This window comes from Salminus brasiliensis, chromosome 20, assembly GCF_030463535.1.
Source record: "Salminus brasiliensis chromosome 20, fSalBra1.hap2, whole genome shotgun sequence".
NCBI lineage: Eukaryota > Metazoa > Chordata > Actinopteri > Characiformes > Bryconidae > Salminus > Salminus brasiliensis.
Window position 1 is genome coordinate 16,396,977 of NC_132897.1, and position 12,451 is coordinate 16,409,427.

A 12,451-nucleotide genomic window follows, 5' to 3' on the forward strand; every position below is an offset into this window, starting at 1 on the left:
ATGAGGGCAGTGAAGGCTGTCCCGTCTGGGTGGAACTGATATAGGGTCTACTGATGGACATGGGAGGTTACCTGACAATGCACAGTGCCGTGTGTCCCTTGCTGAGCAGTTATACTTCTCATGCTAACTCTTGTTCACCATCAAAATCAACACACAAGTGCTTAACCTGGACCTTTCGGCAACAGAAAAAGGTCTGTTTTCCTTTATATCACTTGGCTGGCTGGGTACTTGTGCCACAGATCTGCTTCAGATTCATTCGCAACTGACAAGAGTCAAAGCATCTGCTGTAATGTCTTGGTGCCAGATACCACAGGGCAGCTTCATAGGTCTTGTAGAGAGAGCTGTTTTAATGTCAGACTTAGGACCGTTAGCATGTTGAGCTTTTGTTGTTGTTTTTTTTTTTAATCAAATGACAAGGTTAAAGATTTTACAACCTCATGCATGCAAGTAACATTATCTGGCTCTTTTCCACATAGCTAATTTAACCTTACGTTATGCTTAATTTGCACTGTAATAGCACTGTAGACTATCCAGTAGCTGGGACAAATACAATAATTAAATGAAATGTGGGTGAAACAGTTACACTGCAAATAAAAAAAACACCAACCATAGCATCTCCTGAAACTGACATTAAACATAATAGACTGTTCTGCCCTAATCTGATGACCTAAAGTTACTCTGCAGCTTTAAAAACCCAAAAAGATTCAGAATATTGCGTATTAAAACAGATGTACTGTTACTATACCCAAATATACTATACCATATACTTATACGTATACTGTATATACACTATTCTATGCTGTACCCGTTACTGTGAGGATATTCAATCACAGTGTCATTGCCACCCTCGAGTGACACAGCAAGCTCAAGCTATGGATCATCATGGATCACTGTGCAATTTGTTCTGATTCTAGCACACAGTTCTGATTTTCTGCACCACTTCACATGTAGAGGAATGACTTGGTTGCACCAACTATGGAGGTTTTGAGGTCCAAAACACCAAAAGCCAGTTTGCCATATGCATTAGAATTCTTTAACGTTGAGCTGAAGGATGTACAGGGCTAGGATAGTTACATTAGCTGAGGTAACTAGGTTTTAGCATTTGATTGTTTGTTGCAAAAAAAAATCTACGCCACGTGACGTACTGTGGCGTACTTTCTGTGGATCTCAACATGGCTTTCATTTGTTAAAGAAGACTGGGTCCACTTCAAATGAAGAGTTTTTTGTAATTACAATTCTATGACATTTCGTAAAATTCTGAACTAGCAGCGGCCCGATGAACTAACCGACCCCCTAACAGACCCCAGTGAGTAATGCCGGTGTTTTAACCTGAGGCAATTCTGCCACCGCCCTTCCACCTTCCCACTGTCCTGGAGTGTAGGGAATCCTGGGGCTTCCCCCCACTACCCCACTGTGCACGGCAGGATTAGCAGTCCGTTCCCTTTGAGCAGATTGCCCTTAGTCCGTGCCAGAGCCATCTGCACTCCTAGCATTAGCGGCAAGCAATTGGGGCTTTCCTCTGACCTAACTTGGTTGCCCCCATTATCCTCGGCATACTGACATAAATGTAATACTAGGTCAACAAAGCTCTGGAGCACTTGACTCCTTTTACTTCCTACTCGCAAATACTATTGTGGATGTATCCGGAGCAATTTCCCTCAACCTGCCCTTTCAGATCACAAATAGACAGGCCTACGTTTTAGATTTCTTCAGTGCTACTAGTTCCTGATCCAGTTTTGTATTTGAAACGAAGCCATGATTTACTTGTAACTATTTTGTTGGTGACCTCTCAATGGAATGTATGAACTAGGCCACATTCACACCTTTTTGCTCCTCGTTATCTAACGTCCTGTTCTGCACTACGAATAGCTCGAAGTATTGTGTCTATTTAGGTACTTCAGCAGCGTTGGTAACAATGAAGCCTATTACTTATCTAATGAAAAACTACACATGTCAGATCAAAAGGGAGATGAAATGAGAGCTCGAGCCAACCCATAATGACAAGCTGTAGATTATGTAGTGGTGACAAGTTGACTCAAGGGCCGAACCCCATAGGGTGGTGAAGGAAGGGGGGGGTTGGGCCTCCGCAAAGCTCATCGGATGGCGAGCTCTGTGATTAGCGGGGGTTTCGAGAGGCCTGCTTTAGAAAACTCAAAGTAAACTCTTGCTCCCACAGTTGGCATCCAAGTTTATTATTTGTCAGTCTGCTTTCTAACCACAGCATTGATTTTCAAAGTAGGCCTCACTTTTAGAAAGCTTTCTAGAGATCTACGAGAAGCGAGGGAGAGGAGCAACGGCGTGCACTGCAAAGCTCTAGCAAATGGCAAGAACATTCGACTTAACCCTAATGGAAAAAGCAAAGTGATTCTGAAAGACCACCCTCGCAGTGTGACAAATGCTTTCGGAGCAGCCATTGTTGGAGTCGTGCGTATTGGATTTGAGGTCCTCTTTGAAACTCGGTCTGAGGCCATGGCACGAGTTTTATTTTTAACTTCCATTACCTCAGTGTTTGGAGCTGAATGAAAAGGCAACAGGAAATGATTTTTTTGCTTGAAATGTAATCCGTATGCAGGAAAAAAAGCTGCATCACTGTTTTTTGTCAGTCTAAAAAGCAGTTGTTAATGTCCTTAGCAGAGGTCCTTGACGCTTATGCTTCCAAAGGGTCATTTAATTCACTTCTTTTTCATCACAGTCCCATTTTAAGAGAACAAGCTGATTAGCTGAGGATAATACTGAGCAGACATTTCATTTTTGCAATGTGTATTTAATGACTAGCACCCTGCAAAAGTGTCCTCCTCAGCTCTTAATCTTTGTTCTTGGGCTCTTTATGTGGGTCAGTTCAGTGAAGAAGAAGAAAAAAAGAACATGCCAGCTTTTTTTGAGGAGGTGGGATGAAGAGCATGGCTAAAAAGGCTTCCTTTAATGCCATTAGCCTCTGGGTGTTTGCAAACTCTCTAATGTCCAAGACTGGAGAGAATGTTACGCTCCTGTGTCTCACATGGTGAATTAAAGGCACATTTTGCCCCCGCTTGCATCCGTACATGTGTTGTTTTTATGCATTTGGCTTGCTTTTAAGTGTATTGTGTATATTGAATACAGTATGAGCTACTGAATGTGGGCTTATGGTGAGAGAAGGGCTTCTACAGCAATAAATGGCTTTAACAAATCCATCAATGCGGGCTGCACCGGGATTGAACTATGTAGGCCAAGTGTAACATCAGGGGACTTTATATGGGGTGGGGGTCATTGTGTTTTTAAATGACAGGAGGCAGGGGCCGGTGCTAATCCTATTAAAGGCAAGTCCTATCTAAAGGGGTGAGTCTGTGGTCCACAAACCCTCTGTGTCACTGGGACAGAATGTTTATTTACACTGTTAAATGGCTGAATGTTGGTAAATAAGTGTCCTATTTTAATAGTAACTGTACTATTATTCTGTATTAAACACTTCCAAATACTTTAACCGGTTAAGATTCCATGAACACACGCGGCGAATAAAAACATCTACTCCTTGGCGAAGCACGCATGTGTATACGTAGCTTGCGATCACCACAAGTTGTGCGTTATTTCGAGACCAAACCCAGAGTAGCAATTTGATTGTGGTTGTAGCCAAGAGTGTATACTTAAATATGTCAGAAATGTGGTTTGCGAGTCTGTTGGGCTAAAAATGAGCTGCACCATAGTAACATCTGGCCAGTGGTTTGACCATTTGTTGTCAGGTTAACATCTATGCAGTCAAGCTGAATAAGACATTTAGCAATGTGAATGCCTGTCTGATTAGGAATTCATCTTCCTGTGTGTAAGCTAAATGCCTGCCTGCCTGCCTATTTGTGTTGCAGCTTCCGTGCATTTATTGTCAGGTTATACAGTCAAGCTGAATAAGCCATTCTAGGACAGACAATACATGTCTGATTATGTTGCATCTTTCAATGTGTTCTAATATCACTCAAATCATTTGCTTTGTAGGTGCCTGGGAGAGAGGACCAAAGCCCGCCATTTGCAGCGTTCCAGTATTTTCTGCTTTTCCTCTGGAAATTGAATTTGGAATGAACCAAGCAGACTGGCTAATAGCACAGATTCTCTGGTTACCTCTCATTGTGTAAAAAGCCCGCCCCACCATCTTCCCAGCTGCCTTTGTTTTTCTGGATAACATCATGGCCCAATGTAGGCCAAGTGTAACCTCAGAGGATGTCGGGACTGGAGGTCTGAAGTTCGAGGAGTGCGACGCCTTTTTGGCGAACCTGGCTGGAATGCAAGCAAGCCAGCTTTTCCATATCTGAGTCTGCCCCACAGAGTCAGGGGGTAGAACCTTGGCCCACCATGCAGGGTAGGCCTGAGCAGGCCCAGCACCAGCAGCTAGGATGCCAATCACCCAAGAGAATGCGCTAAGCCACTTGCCCCTGCTGGAGAGCTGGCTGAGTGCTCACACCAGGGACCAGGAGAATGAGTTTGATAAGAACACGGACAGTAATGCCCTGTGCCAGGCCGCTATCCGCAAGCTGGTGGAGTATATCCAGCTGAACTTTGCTGAGTGCGAGAGCCTTCCGTGCAATGGCACTTCACTCAAGGACGAAGTGGATGCGGAAGTGAGGGCAGTCTGTCAGAGCAAGGCCGAAGGAGATGGGCAAGAGTTCGGCCTCAGCTTCGGAAACATCCCTATTTTTGGGGATCCGGAGGGGAAGAAGAAGGGGAGACGGAGGCGCAGGAAGGGTGATAAGGGCCCGGTGTTGGACGTAGGGTGCATCTGGGTGACTGAGGTGAAGAAAAAAAGCCCGGCAGCACGCTGTGGAGACATTAAGCTGCGGGACGAACTGCTGTCGCTCAATGGGCAGCTGATGGTGGGTGTGGATGTCACTGGAGCCAGGTAAGAAGCTGTGAACATACAAAGATGGCTGACCTGATGTTTCGGTCCAGCTGTGCTGTGTTACTGTTGTTGAATATTTGAAACAATGCAATTAATACACTGGCATGTATGGAAGCCATATTAAGACATAACAGACACTGCTTTTCATGTTCACTAGTATGGCACTCGCACTAAAAAGTTTCTGCTCTGGTCATATGCTGACCAAATGTTGTAAATAGATGGATAATACATCCCTTTGCAGCCAAGGACACAGAGACTTGCTTCTCTCACTGCTAATGTTCATACTTCCCATTGTTGACACATATCAGTCATGCAAACCGACTATCCGACCCTGTCTGACCTCAAAATGATCCTTTTTTTCTCTAATCAAACAAAAAGGAATAAATCAGCATATTAATCACTGTTCATCTGGTGGTAATGGATGATGTAATGACAGACTGTGTGCTATGCTTTTTTCCTACCCTTGTCTAGCCAATGGAATCAGTGGAAAATCTGTTACTTAAAAACCCCAAAAACATGTGAAATGAAATTGGAAAAAATGCAATGTGCTCTCACACACCGGCAGAGTTGTTATTGATTGTCTAGTCAGAAATCCTTGTGCTTGGAATACAATTCTAAACTGATTTCCTTCTAGCGTTTCTCTCATCAGATCCCACTGTAGCCAAATCATGGGGCAGTGGAAAAACTACAAGCTCATGGGAACTGGCAAATAGATTCCAAACTGGCATTCAGACCGCTCTACTCATTTAATGCTTGTCTAATTGGCTCCTCCACGGCCAGTGAGATACCCACAGCAACAGTAAAATAGCCACTAACGGATCCAGCAGCCAGCATATATAAACTGCAGTGTCCTATCACAGTATATCTTATATAACCAATATGAAAGCAGTTGCCTTTTAGTGTGTAGCTTACTTTGCCTCTAGCAGTTACACTCTGTAATTAGGCAGTGTCTGCCTAGCTGATTAACAATAGGAAGTTTTGCTGAGGAGGCACAGATTCTGCCCCCACTGCAGCCCAAACTGGACTTGTTGTCCGTATGAACCGAGGGAGGAGGTTCCTGGGAGTGGTGCAAGCTTTTGACCAAAAAATATAGTTGTCCTCACGAGTGTATCATTTTCTCAAGTGGAAGGAAGGCTGCTTCTGGCAAGATATCTCTGAAAGAGAGAGAGAGAGAGCGATTGAGAGCGTGAGAGAGAGACACAACACAGTGACTGTGTTTGGGAACAGATACTCAAAGCACATGGGATGCAAAGAAAACAGCACAGTTGCTTGCTAGTGGGGAACAAAGTATAGCACTGCTAGAAAGTTTGCGAACCCTTACAAATGTTCTACGTTGTATTTGTGCATAAACTTGTGTGTGATGAAATGTGAAGGTTTAAGGTGGTGAAACCTAGAAACAGAAATGCTTGAGTGATGTTGGTAGGCCAGTCAAGGGTATTGAAAAATGGATGAATTGTCTCTACTGTCCAGGGAAGGCTTTCTACTAAATTGTGGAGCATTGCTTTAAGGACTTGAGTGCATTCTGTGATGAGGACTGTGTTAGTGAGGTCAAGATGTTGGATGACCTCAACCCCACCCTCATCCCAAAAGTATTGGAGAACGCACCACCATCATTGCAGAAAACACAGTTCCACTGCTCCACAGCTCAATGCTGGGGTCCCGTCATACCCTTGTAGCCCATGCCTGCCAAAAGGTTCACGTTTATCTGCTCAGGAGAGTCCTGTTCTATTGGCAGTACCTCTCTACGAGGACTAGACCAGCTGTATGTGTGCATTTGCACATGTGTGTCAGAAATGGGTGCAACTTGAAGTAGCGGGATGTCCACAAACATTTGGACATATCACGTTTGTGCTTAGGGCCACTGTGCTGCTGCATGACCCATTTACGTTTAATCTTTAGTTCACAGACTGATACCTGGACTATATTCTTTTGTAGAGATTTGCTGGTTGGAATATAGTGCTTGGTTTTTGCCAAATGTAACACTTTTCATTTATACCAAAAATGTATTTCTTATTTATACAGAATATTTTTCAGATGCATCTGTCCAAAAACATTGTTCCAATAGGCCTCTGGCTTATCTACGTGGTCTTGAGCAAACTTCAGACATGCAGTGTTTTTTTTGGGAGAGTAGTGGTTTCCTCCTTGCTACCGTGCCATCATGCACACTGTTCAGCGTTCAGTGTCTTGTTCAGTGTTAGACGGTAGACTCATGAACATTGCTGAGGTTTCTGCTGGATGTCCACTCCTTGCGTGGAGGCCAAGCATTTTCAGAAATCTTTTAGCAACCTTTTTTTAGGCTTGTAAAATATGGATATCTCCTGTATATCTCCTACTACACTCACACCTGACTTCCATCCTCTTGACTGAAATGAACTCTTCGAGGGTTGCATACCTTTTCTGACATATTTAATTTTGGATATTTTTTTTTATAAATTTAAAAACGTCATGAGCTTGCATTATTGTTTAATTGGGTTCACATTTTTATCACATTTAGACAGAAATACAGAAGACAGCTGTTTACTTGTGTTGAGAGAAGTGCAAATGCAGCCTTTAAGACAAATGATGAGAACAAGGCCGCTATCCGCGAACTGTTGGAATACATCCAGCTGAACTTTACTGAGAATAAGAACCTTCCATGCAGTGCCACTTCGCTCAAGGTGGAAGCAGATATGAACGTGAGGGCAGTCTGCTAGAGCAAAGCCTTAAAAACATGCTGTCATATGTAAACATTATATGTGCCTGTCAGGGGGTGTGTACACTGGTGAGCTCTAAAAAGCCTTAAAAAGTAGCAATATATATATTGTGTTATGTTAATTAAGGCAGATTGGCTCAGCAAAGCAGGTCATCTCTTCACCAGCATTAAAACATCAGCATACTCATATGTCTTCGGAAGCCCAATCTTCGAAAGCAGGGTTCTTTAAGTTTGCCAGAGTCACAGTAGATTTAGTACATGTCAAATGCGCAGCTTTGGGTAACTTTACAGGTGAGGCTGCTCGCAAAGCTACTGCAGAATGAGCTACTACTGCCTAGTTACCTCATCCCATATCAGATCAGGATGTGGTGATGGGCAACCAGCTTCGGAACTGGACAAAAATGGACCTGGTCTAAGGAGGTCCAGCTTTAAAGACCACATGGAATCGGTTTGTTTTTGCCAACCACTGTTCTCTCGTCTCATTTGTCATATTGGCTCTCAAGGGCTTGAAAAATATGGAACTGGACCAGGAACAAACTCTACAGCACCAGACATGAATACTTTGTCCATTCCTGCCTTCACTGCTCCCTCAGGCTTAGTTGAAGTCTAATGGGTAGCTAGCTAGCATTCTAGCTCGTTCCCATAGATGGTCTGGCACAAGTGGGCCTTGGTGTGGAGGCCCCTTTGCCAAAGGCAAGGTTGTAAAGCGTTCAAATACCAAAAAAGAAAAGAGACAGCCAATGACGATTTTATTTTTCATCAAGTGCTTTTCATGTTAATAGTTTCAATACAAAACTCTGGGCCTGAAAAGAACTTGCCACAAAAAAACTCTCCTAGTTTTAATGTGTCTTCTTGTAATTTTGGGCCCTCTGAATTTTTCTTTTACTTTTTATGCTCTGATTTTACAGCCTGGCTCAGCATCTGTCTGTGGAGAGCATGGAAAATAGCTCAGTGGCAGTTCTCCAAGCAGCCAATGCAAAGTGTTCTCCACGTGGTCAGTGAGAGAGTAAGCTTTACGAGAGCAGCAATGATACATGGTGCCTTTTTCCTCTAAACTGAATGGCAAGATTCAGCGAAATCACCAAGGAATTTCAACCTACACCTTAACTGCACAGCCCATAGGTCAACCGTATTTTGAGCAGCCTGCTGCTCATTTAGGAGTTGTGAAAAATTTTCCAGAGACCTTGGATGTAGTTTAAAGTCAACCACAAATATCTGACAGGAAACCGCTTCGAACCAAGGTGAAAAGAAGCGAGCGGTTCTACAGCGAGTACAATGAATCTTCATTTGTTGGTCGCACATTTACTGTCAGACTTTGTTTTTATAGACCTATACTGTGCCAAATGCAGTGATTTACTCCCATCATACCATCCGTCCATTCATCCGTCCCCCAACCACCACTATGAACGTATCACAAATTGGCTCTAACCGTATCCCCCAAGAGGCTCCTTGGGTACCGTACTGTGGCTGCCGAAACCGACGATTCTCCATCAGTGTTAAAGATCAAAGCCCCTATTTGAGTTAGCACTTGTAGGCTGTATTTGCTTTGAACTCCGATACCGTTCCCCTTTGCGTCCTACTTCCACGAGCCAGCTCACAGTGGTTAGCATCTTTGCCACTTGGATGAACATGAGCAAAGCCTGCCATAGTTTCTCTGGCATTAGTGACGTCTGAGTTTGCACTTTTCCCATGGCTTAGAGAGAAAGCAGCCATGACTTCTCTATGTTAGGAGATCAGGGAGATGTTCCCACAGTGGAGGTTGGACGTTTCTTCAAATGCGGGACAACGGGATGATGTGTGTAACTGTGAAAGGTTGATCTCACTTCAAGATCAGTGTTAAAAATTGGTTTACAGAGATGTAGTAAAAGGGTTTATGAAATCTTTAGCTGTGAGTGATTTAGTGGGCTGTAGGTCTGTGTGAACCAAATTGATAGAACAGTAAGGCTGAATTTCTACTGACTGAATTAAGAATCGCCAATTCATTTATTAATAAATGTAATTTAATATTGCTTTATTTAGAGTAAAGCAAAAGAAGCACAAACTGGACAAAAGCAGGCAAATGTTTGCGAACCCATATAACCGCAGATTCACATTTTCTGTGCCAGTATGTGTATGTATTACGTACATACATTACATACTATATGTAATTAGTATCTGGATTCTATATTTATAAGATTTTAGCCACATGCATTTGCATTTGTCATTAAGTCAGACTGAAATCTGATCGCTGTGTGGGATCTAAACGCGTCTCTGCCCACCTCCTGAAGTGGTCTGAGCGATCGGATTTGGATCTAAATGCGTCTTGGGTGCGTTTACACTTGCATTCTTATATGACTTGGCCTTATTCAGATATAATTCTGGGTGTAAACAAGGTCTTGTTCACCAACACCATGTACCTTCCTATAGGATTTTCACCTCCAACCTTTTTTTAAACATTCTCAGGGCAGTAATTCGCTGGATCAGGTGGTGCTGAAGTCTACAGGCTAGTACAACATCAGGAGCAGGGCTACTGACCACTGGTTTGAACCATCATGGAAAAGTATGAAAAGTATGATAATAAAGTTGAAGAACTGAAGCTGATTATAACTTTCACTTGTAACGGTCATATTATAACCAATTTGACAATTGACCACAGTGTTTAAACAGGTGTGTTATATTGCTGTGGACCCCCCCCAGTACCAGTGACCACTGCAAACACAGTCGAACCAACAAATCAGCAAATTAACGAGCCCTTCCTGAGTTGACATGGGTGTGTTTGAGCAAGTAAAACACTCAAATGTGAGGAGCACGAGGAGCTCCATACAGTCAACCGGTTTAGTGGTGTTGCTACAGTAACCATTCACGAGTGTTTGTTTCCTAATGAACAAATCTCATGCTGAAGTGGCTCTAATATGCAGACATATACAGTTTGTACAGTACAGCAAGGGAATAAGCAGAACCACACAAAGCTCCCATGGCACAGATGGATGGGCGATTAAGTCAGGGCAATCCGGATATCCCCGTCTTGCCGTCTGGATGCCAAAAGCACCCCCAGCCCCGTTAAATTCTGTCATGTTTGGCTATGCGGTGACCGCAAACAATGAGCACTTTTGCTTTGTTGTGAAGAGTGAGTGCTGGAGTTGTCAAGTGGTAACAGAACCTGGAAAAGGATTGTCGATATGAGGTTCTGCCCAGTTAAATGCTTTGTGGTATTTGTGACCTCCCAAAATTGTAAGTCACACTTTTCTAATTTCCGTTGCAGCCTGTCTGGTCAAACACAGAGAGCCAAGTGTGTTTCAGACACCTTTGTGCCTTTGAAATTCTATTTCTAGCCTTCAGTCAAAAGATCAGTTGTTTATTTCAAGTCACGAGAGTGAAATTGGGTTAGCCGTTCTTCCATGCGGTCTAAATAAGGACATGGGGTGAAGGACGTGCATTAAAGAGCTAATTTTCATAGTTTAGATGTGATGTTTATAAATTATTATATAACCTGATTGTTATACTTTTTGCAATGGACCCCATTATCTTGGTATTATTTGTCATATTACACGCTAAATTGGGCAAGAACTGGCAGTCAGTATCAGTTTGTGATTTTTGCCCACTAGATGGCAGCAAGACAAAAGCATTATCAACATCCTCTCATCAGCCATAACATTAAAATCACCACGAGGCATCTGAAGGCGTCCTGTGATATCAGGCATCAACATGTAACAGCATATATATATATATATATATATATATATATATATATATAGAGAGAGAGAGAGATAGATAGATTACAACTATATCATAAATAATTGCAAGTTGCAAGGCCAGGCCTCCGTTAGTCATATCAGTGAGCCATGGGCAGCCATGACTCTGTCACCGGTTCACTGACCATTTGTGGTTGGTACTGACCACTGCATACTGGAAACCCCCCACCCCTCACCCCGAAAGCCAGTCATATGGCAGGTCAGTGTATGTTGCAATACTGTCCTCTTGAGGAAGGCCTAAAGTAAATGTGCACAGTGCTCCTGTTGACAGACTATGAAACTTGGTAGTCATCCCATCAGTCTATACGCTGGTTGCTGATTTCATAAAATGGCAACTTGAAATAAATGTAACTACAAAGAGGTGTGTTAAAGATAATCAATAACTAAGAGGTTAAAATTGATTAATATATGATTTATATACTTTATCGCATTTCAGGACACTCCAAATGTGCCACTATACGTGTCGTACTGTGATGCTGCCAACTGAACATTACATCGTACTTGTTCCTAACAGACTCCTATCAGACTAATAATATATATAATATATTCTTCAAAAACTAAAGTTATAAAGGGTGAAAAAAGGGAAACCATGTTATTTATTTATTTATTTATTTGTAATTTTTTATTTGTCAGCTAAACAAAGCTTACTTAAAATAACAAATAGCTCCAAGCTAACCCGGCTTTATATAATATATATTATATATACCACAAATGTATGTAAAGGGCTGCAAGTCCTACTCTGCTCTCGCTATAATGACATTTTTGACATTCATACGTTTTAACGCCCTGCACTTGAACCTCACAGCCATTGTTTCATTACTGATCTAATGAGTGAAAAGCCAAATATCACCAGATTTCAGCGCTGATCCAGTCCATCCAGATCATTCTCGAACTGTGCGGACTGTAGGGGACGGGTAGTGAATGATGTTAGTGTATTCAGGACATTTCCTCCACAAAACTCTGCAGAGTTATGTGAAGAATGTGTGCCCAGACCAGCCGGCAGCCACCGGATGTCCTCTGCAATGAAAAGAGACATTGGCAGGAGAACAGCCAGCCGTGGAAAGTCAGGTGCTGCTCATGGAAGTTATATCAGTGGAGAGTTAAGACAGTTGTGATATTTGTTTGTTGGTATAATTTATTCATCCTAGTGGAGACTCGTCTCCCTCA

At 42.7% G+C, this 12,451-nt stretch overlaps 1 protein-coding gene across 1 annotated transcript in view; it reads left to right on the forward strand.

The window, feature by feature from the left end:
• Positions 1 to 12,451, forward strand: part of pdzd2 (PDZ domain containing 2) — a 92,781-nt gene that overhangs the window by 12,253 nt on the left and 68,077 nt on the right. Inside the window, exon 2 of the mRNA XM_072664358.1 lies at positions 3,964 to 4,861. Coding sequence (XP_072520459.1) covers positions 4,359 to 4,861 — 503 coding nt within the window. The 5' untranslated portion in view covers positions 3,964 to 4,358. The remainder of the gene's footprint in view (positions 1 to 3,963; positions 4,862 to 12,451) is intronic.